The sequence below is a fragment of the Episyrphus balteatus genome, chromosome 2 (genome assembly GCF_945859705.1).
Source record: "Episyrphus balteatus chromosome 2, idEpiBalt1.1, whole genome shotgun sequence".
Classification (NCBI taxonomy): domain Eukaryota; kingdom Metazoa; phylum Arthropoda; class Insecta; order Diptera; family Syrphidae; genus Episyrphus; species Episyrphus balteatus.
The window spans coordinates 70,535,247-70,553,870 of NC_079135.1; the positions used below are offsets into that span (position 1 = coordinate 70,535,247).

General features: G+C 32.8%; 1 protein-coding gene across 5 annotated transcripts in view; it reads left to right on the forward strand.

Annotated features, from left to right (window-relative positions):
- Window positions 1-18,624, forward strand: part of LOC129911548 (uncharacterized) — a 107,061-nt gene that overhangs the window by 40,684 nt on the left and 47,753 nt on the right. For all 5 annotated transcript variants that reach the window (XM_055989377.1, XM_055989378.1, XM_055989380.1 and 2 more), the window contains exon 2: window positions 10,634-11,132. In XM_055989377.1, coding sequence (XP_055845352.1) covers window positions 10,634-11,132 — 499 coding nt within the window. The remainder of the gene's footprint in view (window positions 1-10,633; window positions 11,133-18,624) is intronic.

Genomic DNA, 18,624 nt, shown 5'->3' on the forward strand with positions numbered 1-18,624 from the left:
TTTGTGTTGGCATTATTTAATAATAGAATTACATGCCAACGTATTTATTCATTAAAATATATATGTATGTAGTTTAAAACTTTGAAATAAAAAGCCGAAAAAAATTCCTACATATTTCATACCTTATTGAGTTTTGATTGGGAGGATTTTGAGGTTTGTTTTAATTTCCGGGATGGGCATTGTAGTGGAGTAAATAAAGCTCAAAAAATGGCAACATTAGGGAACCCGATTGAACGGCTCCGATTTTGATGATCTTTCTTTCAAATGTCGGTAATTAAAAATACTTTAAAGACTATAGATTATAGATTGCCGCTGTTGCCGTTTTGATTTTTTCAATTTAATTAAAGATTTTTGTGAACAAAAAAAAATTTGTTCAACAATTTTGCTTAAATTTCATAAATTTACTAATGCCAAAAGATTGTCTAGGCAAGTAAAGAAAGATAACTATATGGGAGTGAAGTACAATCTTCCATCGTTTAGGCGATAATTGCAATTTTCTCACAAATTGACTTCAAACACAAAAAAAAATATTTCAACACAACGGCAACACCTACAATATTTAAATATACATTTTTAAAAAGCTAGAAGCTTATTCATATTTTTAAAATTAAAGTTAAGTAAATTGAAGAAAGAGTTTTTGAAAAAATGGTAATTAAACTCAGATTTTTGAAAAAAAAAATTATTGAAAAAATTTTAGCATGTCGTTTTTAAAACTTTTTCGAAATATTATTATTATTATTTTTCAAATTTGTTGGGCCACATTTGTTATGATTTGAAATTATGAAATGAAATGTCAATATGTATTACAGTTTATGCAAAAAATTAAAAAGTATTTCATTTCAGAACTTTTTTTAATAGAAATTTTGAAAAAGAAAATTAACTTATTTTTTTCTTAAGTTCAACATTTAAATATAAAGTTATTTTTTCTTCATTAAATAGCCCTTATTTTTGAAAGTAAAATAGCAAAAGTTTAAAGTTCTAATTTGCCAAAGTCTTTGAGAAAATTAATTATCTCAATGCAAAAATTCAGTTTTTATAAAAAAAAATCCAATGAATTGTAGTAAATTATAATTTTTTTTCTAAACTAATAATTCATCTGCGATAATATTTATGGCGAAAATTTATTAAAAATAAATTCATATTTTACTACGAAAAAGTTTAAAAAAAAGTCATTTAAAAACTTTTAATCTCGTTTTTTTTCCAAAATTCAGAGTTGAGGACCATTCTTTCAAAAACTCTTGATTAAATTTAGTGAATTTAAATTTTACAGAAATACATGAGAATCTGGCTTTTTAAAAACGTGTATGTAAATATATTAGGTGTTGCCGTTGTCTTCAAAATACTTTTTTTTTGTTTGAAGTCAGTTTGTGAGAAAATTGCAATTTTTTTTTTAAACTGCCCCTCCCACCTAAACAGGGGGAGATAGACCCCCCTTTCAAAGAAAAAAATGTTTGGATTGAACTCCTCTACAAAAACCTGTTACCAAATCCTGGCACCCAAGTTATCCTATTACGTGCCAAAACAACATTTTTGTTCTATACCTAAAAGTTCGAATTTCTTTATCTGGGTTGAAATCGTAATTTTTTTCTAAGCCAATTTTAAACTAATTTTCATAAAAAATACCTCGTTTGATTTGGAAATAAATATTATTTTAGAATATATTTTTAAAACAGCATGTTGTTTTGAAAATATATACTTTAATTTGATGTCGAAGTTGGGTAAATGACGAAAAAAATGGAATTTTTGAACTTTGACAGCTTATAAATTGTAGGTGGTTTAACCGAGTTACATGTTTTATTTTTTTTTTTTTTTTTTTTTTTTTTATTCCCACGCCTCTTTCCCCCCCAGATACCGCACGCGCTGGGGTCCATTTTCACCGAGTACGAAGTCATTTGCGGATGATTATCGTATCGGCACTTTTTAGTGTTTTTTGAAGGTAAAAACAAATTAAAAAGAACTAAATAAGTAAAGAGAATGGTGATACGAATATCAAAGGAAGGTCAAAGATTGGGACTGCTTAGTACAAGCATTTATTATATCTGTGCAAAATAAAAAAAATTTAAAATGAACAAAAAAATAAATTTAATATTTCATGTTTAATTTTCAGAAAGTGTCAAAATTTTAAAACAAAAATGTTTTAATAGTCAAGAGTATTGATAAAAAAATAATTCAATATACATATGTACATACAATTAGGTATAAAGACATTAAATGAGAAAAGAATCAGTAAACATTGAACATAAATACAAAAAAAAAGTTTATGAGCGTGGTACACTGGTTTTTAGTATTTTTTTCAGACTAGTTTTATTAATGTTAAAATCAAACAGATTAGTATTCAAATTTACAAGCTTACACATGCGAGTTAAGGGCACATGCATACCATAATTAGTACGGTGTTGGGGTAATTTTATTAAATCTAAGCTACGAAAGTTATAAGCACCTCTCCGGTAGTTAAAATTAATAGAATTAAGCAGATCCGGGCCATCAATTACACCCGTTATAAGTTGATGAATAAATACAAGGTCGTTATTTACTCTCCTTTGAGACAAGGTTTGGATCTGCAGTAGGTTGATTCGATGCTCATAGGAAGGAAGGTTAAAAGGGTCCGTCCATGGTAAGCCTTTTAAGGCAAAACGAATAAAATTACGTTGGACTGATTCTATTCTTTCTATATGGATGCTGTAAAAAGGTGTCCAAACTTGAGATGCGTATTCTAAGTGGGGGCGAACTAAGCAGTTGTAAAGAGCTAATGTAACGTAAGGGTCCCTAAACTCTTTCGACCAACGCTTGACAAAACCTAACATAGAATTGGCCTTGTTTACAATCAGGTTTATGTGCTCTGAGAAATCGAGGTTGGAGTTAAAGTTAACACCAAGGTCTTTAAAGCTATGCACACGGAGTAAAGTGTGATGCGATATCTTATAATCGTACAGACTAGGAGTTTTTTTCTTTGAAAAGGTCATCGTCTGACACTTAGTCGGGTTGAGATTTAAACCGTTCCTTGTACACCAAATAGCAAATCTATCAAGATCATCTTGCAAGGATATGCGGTCATTCACAGAGCTAATGCTTTTGTAAATTTTCATATCATCTGCGAAAATAAGAATTTCACTCTTACGTAAACATAACGGAACGTCATTAATAGCTAAAATAAAAAGAAGAGGTCCCAGGTGACTACCTTGCGGGACGCCCGATTTGGCAATGAACGATTTTGAGAAGGTCCCTCTGAATTTCACCTGATATGATCTATTTTTAAGGTAAGAAGAAATCCAAGTGATAAAACTTATAGGAAAACCAAACATTTTTAATTTAAACTTTATGATGTCATGAGAAAGTTGATCAAAAGCCTTAGAATAGTCTGTATAAATGCAGTCGAGTTCCTGTCCACTTTCTAAAGCGAAGGAGCAATTTTGCAAAAATGAAAGTAGATTCGTAACCGTTGATCTTTTTTGCATGAAACCATGTTGTTGATTACAAATAATATTTTTACAGTAGAACGTTAAACTATCACAAATAACTTGCTCAAAAAGCTTTGGAATACATGAAAGTTTAGATATTGGCCTATAGTTAGTTATGTGGGCTTTATCTCCCTTTTTAAAAACAGGAGTAATATATGCGCTTTTCCATATGTTTGGAAATATACCCGATTTAAGAGATAATACGAAAATGTGTTGAAGAGGGAGAGCTAAAACGGATCTACAGTTTTTCAAAACTATCGGAGGAATTCCATCAGGTCCCAGAGAGCAATCATCATGAAGAAGTGAAAGACAGTGTGAGATCTTATCGAGCTCAACTGGAATACTGTTAAATGTAACTTGGGGGTAATCACGTAAATAATGGAAGTAATCTATATCTATATCGATGGGGGTATCAATAAAAGATTGACTAAAGTTATTTGCAAACGCGTCAGAGATCTCAATAGTACTTTTTAAGATATTATTGTTATAATTAAAGTTGACTGGATAGCCGTCAGACTTTTTTTTTGAATTGACGAATTTCCAAAAACTTTTAGGGTCTTGTTTGATAGAAATCTCCATCGACTCAAGATATTCTGCATAAATACTATTAGAGAGAGTCTTAAACTCATCAAAAAGAGAGATGTATAAATCATGATTTTCCGGGGACATATTTTTCAAATAATTTTTCCATGCTTTATTTCTTTTGTTTCGGAGAGTTTTAAGTTCTTTGGTATACCATGGATGGCATATGCTTGTGTATTTGGATCTTTTCAAGGGAACTATCTCCGCTATACAACTATTTAAAACGTTATAAAAATATGACACCGCGTTTTCAACGTCACACGAAACTGGAATATTTACAATACCAGATGCACTAAGTTTATCAGATAACTGATGAAAATTAGCTCTCCTAAAGTCAAATTCATATGAATTGTCTTGAGAATTACTATTTACAAGTAAATGACCTCCTAAGTCAAGAAATATGTCAAGTGGGGGATGGTAAGGGTCTATGTTAGATATAGCAGAGGAAGATTCTACCACTACTGTATTAACTGCGTCAGATGAGAAGACTAAATCGAGTAATCGATTTTTAAAATTTTGAATACAGCTGACTTGCTGTAAGTCTGTAGAGATAATATTATCCAAATTCTGGAGCTCCAGTTGAGATGAAGTTAAAGAAGCTTCGAAGTAGGACTCGTCTTCTGATGGCACCCAGTCAATGTTAGGAAGGTTAAAATCGCCTATCAGAATTATTGTACTATTGAGATCTGCAATGCCAATAACAAAATCAAGTGCTAAGGAAAGCTCTGAAAAGGTAGAAGTCGGACTTTTTGGGGGGATGTAAGCTGTTAATACTAATAGATTTTTGGATTCCGTAGTTATTTTTACACATATTAATTCTATGGTAAGATCAAAAGGGAATGTAACAAGAGATGTGCAAAAATGATTTCGAACTGCGATAAGAACTCCACCGCCTACAGGATTCTTAACGCCTACATGACGATCTTTCCTGAAAACTAAGAACTCTTGGTCGAAAAGTTCAGTGTCCAAAATTGTGGCATTGAGCCAGGTTTCAGTAAATGCGATAGCATCGTATGTTGAAAAGGTATAAATGGGTAAAAATTTGACTAAGCTAGATTTTTTTCAATGGGTGAAGGTCCCTAATTCCAGATTTTGGGGGTGTTAGGGACTTTTTAAATACCGTTTCGTAATCAGTGCGACTAGCTCTACAAAACGTGATAGGTCTCCGCCCGCGTATATTTTGAGTGTTACACCGTGTAATTAAAAAAAAAAATTGGTATGGAATTTTGTAGCAATTATAGTCTAAGATCCCGCCTAGGACGACCTACCCTCATCGTTATACCAGTTAAGAGTTATATTTTTTTTTAAGGTAGTGTCTAAAGAAACAGTTTGCACATGGGTTGATTGGCGACATCCTGTCAAGGCATAGGGTTGCCACGCTTTAAAGTTCTTTTTTTTTTTAATTTTTTTTCAACAACGCCACCCTGCTTATATGGAAAGTCTTAGAGGTGGAAAAAAATATAATGTCAGAGAAAATTGAATTTGAATATTCTGGGTTTTTAAAAATTTGACATTTTAGTAGGGTAAACTGAGGTGAATTTAGAAAAAGGTCAAAAAGCCATTTCCTTAAAAATAAATTTTTAGAAAAAAGATTGATACTGCAATCGATAGATATTGTTAATATATAAAAGTCACACATACAAACAAAAAATCTGCAACTCGAGATATGAACGTTTAAAAGTCAAAACCGTGAAATTTGATGTTTGAGAAATAATTCACCAAAAATCAGCACGGAAAATATTTTAAATGATATTTATGTTTTTAGAGAGCAATAAAATAACTTGACACGTATGTGCCAAATTTTCGATTTAACTTAGTTTTTGGCTCCTGTGTATTTTCGAAGAATTACAAGTTACATGGCTTTAAAGAATTAGATTAACTAATTCTTTTTGAGTTTCCATTTTGGGGTCAACTATTTCGAAATATTTATCTGATTACAATTTCTGACTTAACCCCTTAGTACCAAAGATATTCACAATCTTAAAAGTCCTCTTAAAAACAAGTTCTTCTAACAAAAATGGTGGATTTGCTCCAAAACTATTTTTTTTTTTTTTTTAACTTCTTTAGTATCGCAGTGATTTGAAACAAGATGAAACGAAAAAGCGACACGAAAAATCAATTGATCATAACTTTTTTGTTTTAATAGATAGATAAATGAAATTTATACATACAGTAGAATGGTTATGATTGTACAAAATTTCAATTAATTTCATATTCAAAATTCTGAGATAACGGTGAAAAGATGTTCTTTTTCTAAACACGTTATATCTTTTGATCTAGAGCACATAACAAATTTATTTAACTTGAATACGCGTGCTGATAATATTACCTTTCATTTAATATATTACACATAACGGTACGTGCTCTACAAGTTATATAATCTTTAATTGAAAAACTTGAAAAATACCTCAAAACACCTGTGAAGATTTCTTGCCGATGACCAGCCAGCAGTAGAGGAAGTACCGTAGTCTCAGTTTGAAATTTCGACATGGTTGGCTTTAAAAAATTCTTACTTTTTTGTAGGCATGGTAGAAATATGATTGCAGTGTCACATAAAAGGTGAAATATAATGATATAACATTTATTATAGGTTTTCTTTTAAAAAATGGATTTAATGGCGTTAGAAGAGAAAAGAGATTGATTGTTTTGCTTTTTTTATGAAAACTAATTGGGTTAAAACAATTCTAGCTCTTTTTTTAGATGTTGTATAGGCATGGTTGATATAAATATTTTGAGCTGTAACAATAAGCTTTCAGATGGTATAAAATTTATTGTAGGTTGTCATATAAAAAAGGTGATGGTATAAAAAAAAGTTATATTTTTTCGATTTTTTAAAAATGATTTTTAAGGTTTCACTACAACCACGTGTAAATTGCACACATGATTTTTTTTATTTTTATTTTATCAGAGTTTTCAAAACATTGATTTTATATTATAAGTTATTGTCAAGGTGAAGATTTTCTACGCAACAAAATAAATATTGACAGCAATTTTAACTTTTAGCGTTTTTTTAAGAACCTGAATCAGATTTAACTCAACTTACCCTTTATAAGGTTAGTTCTTAATAAAACCTTTTCGGTCTAATGATTTGTCTCCTTCATAAATTTTTGTGAGAGCTTTCTTAACAGCTTTGTAGGAGATGGTTATACACCATCTTTCTATACGCAGCTTCAATTATCTGTCAACCGTGAAATTTCATGAGAGATTAACCGCACTTTATTCACAATCCTCTGTGTTAAAAAATCCTTTTGTTTTCAGAATTGTGTCATAAGGCCATGGCAGTTATTTCAAGGTAGTAATCTTTATATTTTTATCAACGACAACAAATCATATGCGGCATGTTAAATTCACCTCAAAATCTATTTCAGATTGGTCCATTAATTTTTGTATGATTTAAATTTAAATAAATAAAAATGAAAGTCATCATACATTATACCAAAATACAAATACATACACTGTATTACAAGTACAAAGTACAACTTTTTCAATTCATATTGTTATGAAAATATATTAAACCCAAGAACAGGTACTATGCTCATAAAAACTGAAAGTAAGTTAGCCGGACATTATAATCGCCACCCATTTATTTAGTTCAACATTTATTCAGAAAAGGAAACAGGAAGTTAAAGCGAACATAAAGACCTTCGCTACAGATAGATATTAAAGCGGAAGCATTATTGTGTGATGGATAGATGATGGTTGAGTTATGTGTTTTGGGAAACAATAAACTATACGATATTTTGAGTTATGTTATGAATTTTGATGGTAAAAGTTGCAAAAACTATAAAACAAAAGACTCAATATATGGTTTAAGCAAGGATCTTTTCTGAATGGTCAAGCATTATTCGCGTTGCTATGTAATAAAGTTTATTATTACATTTTCTGACGATATTAATCCTTGTTTCATTATTATGACCTCATTAATGTTTTTTTTTTTTTTTTGTTAATATTTTTCTTTATTAAGGAGTATTTTTGTGAAATATTGTGATTGATCCTGATGAACTTACATAATTCTAAATAAGTGTTTTTGGTGTTTTTTTGGATTTGCGTTGAGTTGCCCATTACTTGCTCAATTCTTCAAATATGATACATTTTTATGCATTAAAATATTTTCAAAATGTGCCAAATTGAAAACATTTATATATTTAAAAAAATTCATGTAAGTAGCCTAGAAAATACTTAAAGTAGAAATCGAAAGCACAGAAAAACACACCAATATAATTCAACTGACTTTTAGGATTCACTAAAAATTAACGGTACCTGGAATATAACCAAAAATAACATGCTTTTCTAAAAAACTGCTATGCCTGTTTTGTTTTTTTTTTTTTACTTTTTAAGTAAACCGTTATTAACGTATTAACTGTCATACAACCGTTTTCTTAACGGTTAACGGCCCGGTACCGGGTAAACGCCCCTTTTGGCAGGTTGCAAGATACCGTTTACCCGCTACCGGGCCGGTCTTGGGCGACGACTTGACGTGTTAAATGGCCCTATCTCGTACACGATTTAACCGAGTGTAATGAACATTTTTATACAAATGCATTTTAGTAAGAGTGTAGTAGTAAAATCTGAGAAAAAAACGCGACACAACGCGACATGACGCCACACAACGTGACACAACGCGACACGGTGCGACACGACGCGACACGACGCGACACTACGCGACAATGCGACACAACGCGACACGACGCTACACTACGCGACATGACGCGACACAATGCACCACGATGGGACACGACGCGACACTACGCGACACAATGCGACACGACGCGACACAACACAACACAACGCGATACGGCGCGACACCATGCGACACGACGCGACACGACGCGACACGACGTGACACAACGCGACACAATGCGACACAACGCGACACAACGCATACATTTTATTCAACGTATAAAATAGTTGCATTTGATTTGCAAAAAGGTGAATTCAATTTTATAATTTCGCATCTACCTTTTTTTTTTTAATTTTGTTGAGAACAGAGGTCATGCTTAGTTGCATAAAAAATAAGTACCTATACATTAGTAGAAGTAATATTTCTCAATTAACACACATATCTTGTTTTTACTCTGCGAATTTTCATTTAGTCCTTTGCAACCTTATCGTTTCGCAAAAAAAAACACCTCGCAATGTATATTTTTTTCAAATTTTTTTTTTTTTTTTATTTTCGGTGTTATTAAAGTCACTAAACTCTAATATTCGTTTATAAAAAATTAAACAAATTGATATCATAGCTTAATAGCACAGTACACATAAAAAGGTAATAATATTCCGAACTGACATTGGTCGCCAAATTGTCAAAACATGACAATTTGGCAACCAATGTCAACTACCGTACTTCTTAACTGTTTAAATTACCGACGAAAAACGCACAAAAACCGAAAAACCATTCACACAACTAATTTTTTAACATTTATTTACTATTTTCCGAGACGAAACACGCAGAAAAGTTGTTATTTTTCAATTTATTTAAATTAAAACAAAAACGAATTTCCTGTTTACCGCGATTGAAATATAAAAATTAAAGGCTGGCCTGACAGATTGGTGCCCATTTTTTGACAAACCAATTTTGACATTTTTCGAAATATATTACCTTATTATGTGTACTGTGGCTTAATAGAAACTTGTGAAATAATTTTAGGCAAAGCTATTTTAATGTAAAACAAAATTGTAAAACAATTTTGACAAAATCAAAAAATTAGCGGAAATATTACGCCATCGAATTCACTTGCAGTTATTATTGAAAAAAAAAGTGTAAAGTTACTGCTGTCAAATAATATAATTCATTCAAAATTCCAGCTAAATTCCTCGAAATTTTCAATTCCAACCAATTCCAATTTATGATCTCGCACAATAATGGATTTCCGAACAAAACATTAACTCGATTCCTTTGGAATATGCTAAACCGATATTATTAGTAATTAATTATTCCCATTACAGATGCATGCATATTCTAATTGAATTAGTACTACATCATTGGATTATGCGCCTCGCTAGCGTGCTAAAGACTCCACATTATGTCATCTCACACATAAATGAGTAGCCTTTATCTGCACCAAAATTGTATTCCCTGACCAGACCATATACCTACATATCTACCCATAAAAAGAAATCCTCGGGTCACAGCTCACAGTTTTCCGCAATCCCTAATTAATTCTACTTTATGCTTAATAGCTCGTGCAGCAGTCCTCTCTCGCTCTGTGTCTACTTTGTTTTCCTTTCAATTTATTTATGCAATGAAACCAATCAAGCTCTACTATGGTTTGCTTAATCCAGTTCCTCTCTCTTTCTCTGATATACATATAATGAGTATATCAATACTCATATTGATGTTTGTGCCTTAATCATATTTACATATATCTCTGCCCCATACCCATGAATTGAGTTCAGCAGCATCAAAAGGCCTTTTGCCATTCTTATCATTTAATTACAATCGAATTGTTTAATTCTGTTTGGCAACATACTGATTTATACCACATTAAAGGTCTCTCTCTCTCTCTCTCTCTCTCTCTCTCTCTCTCTCTCTCTATGTTTGTATATAAACATTTATTTCATGGAAATTTGTTTTTTCTTTTATCTTTTTACAGAGTCCGAAATTTGCACCGCCAATTGATTTTGTAGACGAAGCAGCACTAAGTCCACCCGACGGCTACAAAGACAATGGGTTGAAGAATTCGCTTGGCGGTGCCCTAAGTGGGCACATATTCGGTGCACAGCATATTCAGCAATTGCAAGTTATTCAACGCTTACAACAGCAACGTGCCGCAATGCTGGCGGCAAGAAATAACAATCCAACATCACAGTCTCCAATCCCACCCTTGGCAGCGACAGCAACACCAGCAACAACAGCAGCAGCAGTTGCAGCCGCCGGCCAACAACAACCCCAAGGACCAGTAGTTGCTGCTGCTGCTACAGTTGCTGCTGCACATCCATTACCAACACATGTACCAGCCGGAGTTGCCATACAACCCCAACCGTCACCGCAGCCCCAATTGCAACCACATTCGCCAGATGATGATTCCCTACCCGTATGCACCGAATGTGCCGAATGTGTTGAGTGTGCAGCTAAACAATTGCAGGACAAAGGTAATTGACGCATGCATTATACCATGCAACCGCCATTATTGCTATATGTCTTTCTATACCGTTCTCTCACCAAAATAACAACAGCAACTGTTGAATTTGAATGCCCCCACATAAAGACACACTATCAACTCGTAGAATAATATATAATCTAACAGTCATGCTTTATTGTCAAGCTTCATTACTCCTGACATCACCCGGTGCGACCAGGTCTCTCTCTCTCTCTGCCCCGATCCTTTCCATTCAAGCGGAGCGAAATTCCAAGTGACACCCCCAAAAACCTACCATGCATACATCCGTAAACGATTTTCCATCAAGCACACTCGTTCATACTCTCTCTCCCATTTCGACTCTGGCTTCGACTTGGTCGCACCTTTCAATTTCAAAAATCATCCCAGAAGAGCCCAGGTCGGGTTGACTTTATTTAAATTACTGTATCACTTTTTTTTTTCTGTTGTTGTTGTATTTCTAACGATTTGTATGGATATGAAGAGAACCCTTTCAATCAAAATAAATTTCGAGAACGATGATCCCGCATCTTGGAACAGTTTTCCTATCCGTCGAATTCTTATTCTTCATTCAGGCGGATTGGGATTGCGAACGACAACGACGACGAAATAGGTATGGGACTTTGTCGATATGGTCTGCTGCATTGCTTAAATCGATGGAGAGTAGAGGCGAGCGAGCGAGGGTTGCGCACCCTGGTGCGGTTTCGTATCATATCTATTAAATATGCAAATGGGATTTTATTCGGTGGCTCCTCCACACACCACATTGAGTTTCTCTGTTCCCAGGAAAATCTTTCAAGTGAAACCGTCCGTCGTTGTAGAAAACAGTGGGACAAAGTGACTTTTACATTAGCTTTTTTTTGGCTAAATGTTTTGATTTACCGGGACTTTTAGAGAAAATTCATTGTTCCACTTAGGGTTTATTCAGTCCACAGAAACGTGCTTATATCGAGCGAACTTTATAGGGACTAAATATTTGGTTAATTTCACTTCACTGATTACACTAGTCAACAAAATTTAACTTTTTTTTTGCCACAACAACCAAGATATACTTTTCTAAAGGTTTTTGATGTGCTGAACTCGAATCTGAAGTCAGAAAAATTTGATTGGTCTCCGTTTTTGAGATATTACCGTTATAAAATGCTTAAAAAAAAACGTCATTTTGGCTGTTTTCGAGCTTCTGTTTTTATGTTGTGGGGACTTAGTGACTTTTACTTATGCTTTTTTTGGCTCTATGTTTTGATTAACCGGGAATTCTCGAGAAAATTCATATTTCCACTTAGGGTTTATTCAGTCCACAGAAACGTTCTTATATCGAGCAGGTTCAGAAAAGTTAGGGACTAAATTCACTGATTAGTTAGCTGTCAAAAAAATCCTTCCAATTTAGTCAATTTTATTGGAAAGTTGACTTGAAAATTAGGCAAGAAAAATCTCCTCAATTTGATTTGCTCGTCTACCTAACCTTCCGTTCAAAAAATGACATTGACTGAATGTTTCGTGGGCACAACGCCAAAACCACGAATCTGCAAAATTGTAGTTTTGAGAAAAACGGCTTCAAAGTTTTGCAAATGCATGCAATATTATGGGAACTCGTGCTACGGAAATTGATATTTTAGGCTTTTAAGCAACAGATAGATGATTGGGGTCGAAGCAGTGGATAGAGGGACTGATAACAAGTTAAATGACGCATTAAAGTGAAATATGTCCAAAAATGCAGATTCGCGGTTTTGACTTTGTGCCGACGCACGGTTTAGTCCCTAGCGTTTCCTGAACGAGCCCAATTTCTTTTTAAAAATTAACTAAAATTTAGGTTATCCGCAAAGGATTAGCATCTTGAATTTTGTGAAATTTATTACTTAGGAAGAATTTTTAGTATAATTTGACCACAAAAAATGTCTTGATTTTATTCCAATTTTTGTCCAACATTTGTCCCATAGTAAAATCTACCGTGAAATAGGACAAACACATTTATGTAGATGGAAAAAAACAAAAAAATTACGAAGGTACACGTACGTTTGTTTACCTCTATTAAGATAGGTAGACCTACTTTGTCAGATATTATTGCATAAATAATGTGTTTTGTACCGAATTTAGAATTATATATTTTTTTCTTGGATAATATATATGAGACAGTGCTGTCGTTCTGGGTTTTTATGTTGGTTTTATTTTGTATTGTTATTTTTTTAAGCAAAAGCACTTTCGGTGGTATTGTAGGACGATGAATAAAGGAGATGGGGCGTTTTTGGGCCATGAGCGTACATTAATGAGACTAGTCTCGAATTAAAGCTGGAGCTTAGTATATTCGATATATGAAGTTTTTTTTTAAATCGAAAGTCAGGGTCCTGAGATATAAGGCTCCAAAGTTCGTTCTGATAACCATTTTCTGTCCCTTTTATATGCAAATATCATTAGAACTATAGAAGCTATATGTATGTTTTTGATGTCAAATGAAAGGTTGTTTTTGTGCCTTTTCAACAATATATAACACATATTACACATAAAAAAGAAACGGCGAAAAATTAAAGGAAAAGGAAAATATTAATGAAAAAGAGAGTAATCCTGAACAAGTTTAAGGTTGACCTGAAAAAACGACAAAAACTAAGGATGAGGCTTTGTTCCTGAAAGCCTCTGCTTTTACCAAAATCGGATTAGATATTTTTTCGAGATATCCCCATAAAAGGGTTTTTTTTTTGTGAAAAATTCATACCAAAGCAAGGCACGAGTACGATAACTTAGGCGCCGAGAATTGACAACGGCTATTTGTAGAGGGGTTCAATAAAAAAATTTTTTTCTTACGGGAGGGGGGGGGGTCAATGTCCCTCCTTTTAGGCGGGAGGGGCAATTTTCAAAAGAAATACTTGAAATCATAAAAAAATTATTAAAAAACAACGGCAACACTTACAGTTATCAATGATACTTTTTTCAAAAGCTAGAGTTATACACTTGATTTTAACTTTTAAATCAAACATTTCATTCAATCGTTTTTGAAATAATCGATTTCAAAATCAACATTTGGGAAAAATAAGATTAAAAAAATACATTGGATACTATTTTTGTCAAGTTTTTCAATGAGAAATTGATTGATGAGTAAATTGTATCAATAATTTCCTAATCAAACACTGAAAACCATATCTTCTTATGCTTTCTAGTTTTTGAGAAAATTGAAAAATAAAGGGCCCAACCCATAGAATCCGTTGCGTCCGTTGCGTCGAAGTTTTTGACTGACAGCTCGATAAAATACACACGTTCTTATGGGAAGTCCGTCTCCGTCCGATCCGTCGCTTATGGGTCGCTTCCCATAAGAACGTGTGTATTTTATTTTAAAACTTCGCCGCAACGGACGCAACGGATTCTATGGGTTGGGGCCTTAAGAAAACTTTTTTCAAATCCTTCAGTGGATTAAGTTTTTGGGGACTATTCTCTGCACCATCAGGGCTCTCCTGCGGTGAGCGTACAATGGGAATCTAGTTTTTTTTTTTAAGAAGAACAAAGCTCTTTACTGACTCTATGTATGAATATCGATAAAAATCTGATTAAGAAATTAGTTTTTCTCTTTTTCATTTTTCTCAAAAAATAGAAGCAAGGCATAAGAAGATATGGTTTTCAGTGTTTGATTAGGAAATTATTGATACAATTTACTCATCAATCAATTTCTCATTGAAAAACTTGACAAAAATAGTATCCAATGTATTTTTTTAATCTTATTTTTCCCAAATGTTGATTTTGAAATCGATTATTTCAAAAACGATTGATTGAAATGTTTGATTTAAAAGTTAAAATCAAGTGTATAACTCTAGCTTTTGAAAAAAGTATCATTGATAACTGTAAGTGTTGCCGTTGTTTTTTAATAATTTTTTTATGATTTCAAGTATTTCTTTTGAAAATTGCCCCTCCCGCCTAAAAGGAGGGACATTGACCCCCCCCCCTCCCGTAAGAAAAAAATTTTTTTATTGAACCCCTCTACAAATAGCCGTTGTCAATTCTCGGCGCCTAAGTTATCGTACTCGTGCCTTGCTTTGGTATGAATTTTTCACAAAAAAAAAACCCTTTTATGGGGATATCTCGAAAAAATATCTAATCCGATTTTGGTAAAAGCAGAGGCTTTCAGGAACAAAGCCTCATCCTTAGTTTTTGTCGTTTTTTCAGGTCAACCTTAAACTTGTTCAGGATTACTCTCTTTTTCATTAATATTTTCCTTTTCCTTTAATTTTTCGCCGTTTCTTTTTTATGTGTAATATGTGTTATATATTGTTGAAAAGGCACAAAAACAACCTTTCATTTGACATCAAAAACATACATATAGCTCTTATAGTTCTAATGATATTTGCATATAAAAGGGACAGAAAATGGTTATCAGAACGAACTTTGGAGCCTTATATCTCAGGACCCTGACTTTCGATTTTAAAAAAAACTTCATATATTGAATATACTAAGCTCTAGCTTCAATTCGAGACTAGTCTCATTAATGTACGCTCATGGCCCAAGTCCCATATAATTTTGCCCCATCTCCTTTCGATTGTTGTGAATGTAGAACGTTCAAAATAGCGGCTAAAAGTTTCTTCAAAGTTCTTCCTTTTTTCAAGACAGACAGTGTTAGTTAAGAAAACAACCGAATTAGGAAAAAACTTGGACATACCTTAATCATTTAATGAAGTGAAGCTGCAGCTTACTTTGCAATAAGGTTATTCTTTATTCATATACAGGGTGTCCCGGAATGAGATATGAAGATTTTGAGAGATGATTCTTGGGTATATTCTAAGAAAAAAATTGTTCTACAGTAACTCTCTATCTGCAAAGTTGATAACCTTGAGCGATGATTTAAGAAAACGCTTACTTTGATATGCCTTTACTCATGTTAATGTTAATAACTCCGTTAATACTTATGATAAAAACTTCATTAATGTCATGATTTTTAGAAGAAATGCTATTCTTTGTACCTGCTTTTTAAATATGTTAATATCTTTTTTAATTGCTCAGATATACATTTTTAAATGGAATTATTTTTTTCTTACCCATGATAATTTTTGACTTTGGGGCCGATTTTCTTCGATAAATGTGTTATAAACATAGTGTTTTATAAATTTTTTGAAGAAAACAATAATAAACAAAAATGTTGTCAACAAGTTTGTCAGAAAACTCATAGATTTTATGATATTTGGGAAAACCTGCACCAGGTAAAATCTCTAAAAAATGTGTTTTTTTGCTTTTATCAAAAATGGATACGAATTAAAAATTTATTTTGGTAGTTTAAGTGCAGGTTTTCCCAAATATCCTAAAATCTATGAGTTTTCTGGCCAACTTGTCGAATCGAATTTGTCTACTGGAAGGCGATAGGCAACACTTGCAATTTGTAAATATACAGCGTGAAATATAATGAGGATATGAAAACCAAAGCTATGCTCGACAAAGATACATAAATGAAAGAAATGAAAATCTAAAGCAATGAAAAACCAGAGCTATTTAGTAGAAAAGTGGTGAGGCCAATAAAAATGTGAAACCATAACTTCATGCGTTTACCAGAGAAACCTGCGATGTACCTGAGCTTTCAATATCTTTAATGAGCATACCCGCGCTGCAAACCATAAATTTTCGAGGGAAACCCGGTGATTTTTTCGGAACCACACGTGATTTTACAGGGCAACCAAATTATTGATTTTACTATTTAGTGAAAGCCTTTGATTTAACTGAGCGATCCGTTTGTTTTTTTTTTTGCGAGGATATCTGTGATTTTTCTGCAGCATTACTTGACGTAACAGAAGCAATCCGGGAGTTTAGCGATGCAACACGTGATTTAACACAAGTTTTTCGAGATTTTAGGTTTAAGGAAGAACCCAGTGATTTAAACGATTTGACTCTTGATTTAACTCCAACCAAACATTTTACTGGGAAATCCACAAAAACTTAATTAACTCGCTTTTAATTAAAATGTTTTTTTTTCGAGAGCTGACAGCAGATTTTTTTCGTAAGAGCTAACCGATTCATATTAATAATCGTCTAAGTAAGGGTATGACAGCAACTAACTGAAAAGCCCACTGTGATGCCTGTAACGTTAATGAATTGAAAATGTTTGCGATTTTTCCCAAGAAAAATTATGCAAAACTTCTATAGTGTAAACTTGAATTGTTTTGAAGGGGTTTGTGTACGAATTGTTCATACTTGCAGGGCAGCTGCTTTTGTAATCAATTTATATTGATACATTTTATATAGTTTCGAGCAAGCACCAGGAGGAGACGGACACAGTCCCGAAATTCTGAATCCATAAAACCCATAATCCTGAAAACCCACAATACTGAAAACCTAATATCCAGAAAACTCAAAATCTATAACGGCCAAAATCCCAAAAATAAAACAGAAAAAGTAAAAAAAAACTTTAAAATGGGTAGACACTAACACAATTGCTTAGATGTTTGTTTTTTTTTTTTTAAACAGGAAAATTTGCTCAAATTTTTCATTCTATTAACTTTTCGGGATTTTCGAATCCTATTCGGAATTTCGGGATTTCTAGATTTTGGATTTTTTGGATAATGGACTTTCAAGTTTCTGGATTTTCGGGATTTTGGATTTCTGAAATTATAGATTTCCAGGCTTTAGGGTTTTTGGGATTCTGCCCCTTTTACCAGAGTTGAAGCAAATTCATTGAAAATTACTTTTGATCTGTGATTTTGTCCAAAACAACTTTTTCCGCATTTCTTTTAACATTTTTAATGGACTTTTAACATTTTGTAAGAACAAAAGTGCAAAATTTAATTTAATTTAAAAATATACATTTTTTTTTAAACATATTGCCCATGCCCATATTTTTGGTACCCACCAAAAACAATTTCTTTCTAGAAAATCTCTCGAAAAGATTTAAATGTATATTATTTTTGAAGCAAATCGCCGCTACAGTTGTTTGTGCTGTATCTCAAAATTTCAGACAGTAGACCCTTTTATATTGCATTCTCTAACATCGTAATGTTTCTTCTTGTCATCTTAAGTTTTTTAAGAAATAAAATTTCCCTATAATGCTATGGAACTCATGTAGGTATTGAATGTAAAAAGTAACATACAAATAATGCCGTGAATATCAACTTAACCTGTTTACATCTTAACATTTCACAAAGCAGAACTCTACCTCCTAGATTATTTTTTAAAACATTATCGCAGCCATTTTTTAATATTAAGTCCTTTTGTAATTATTTATGATTTTGATTTAAATACCTGCTGTCTGTCGCCTGTCTGTCATTGTTGGAAAACCTCTTAAAAAGTAAAAAACACAAAATCTACGACAGTCATTATTTTAACTTGACAACTTTTTACACCATACCCAACAACAGAAGATTTCAAAGAGAAATTCTATTTTTTTTTTCTCTCTGTTTTTAAAACTTAACAATATGGCAAGAAGTAGGTAGGATGAAAATAATTTGTGGTCTTGGGGTTTTTCTTATACCAACCTGATGTCCTATAGCTTCAAGATGAAGTTTGTGTTTTTTTTTTTGTTGTTTCTA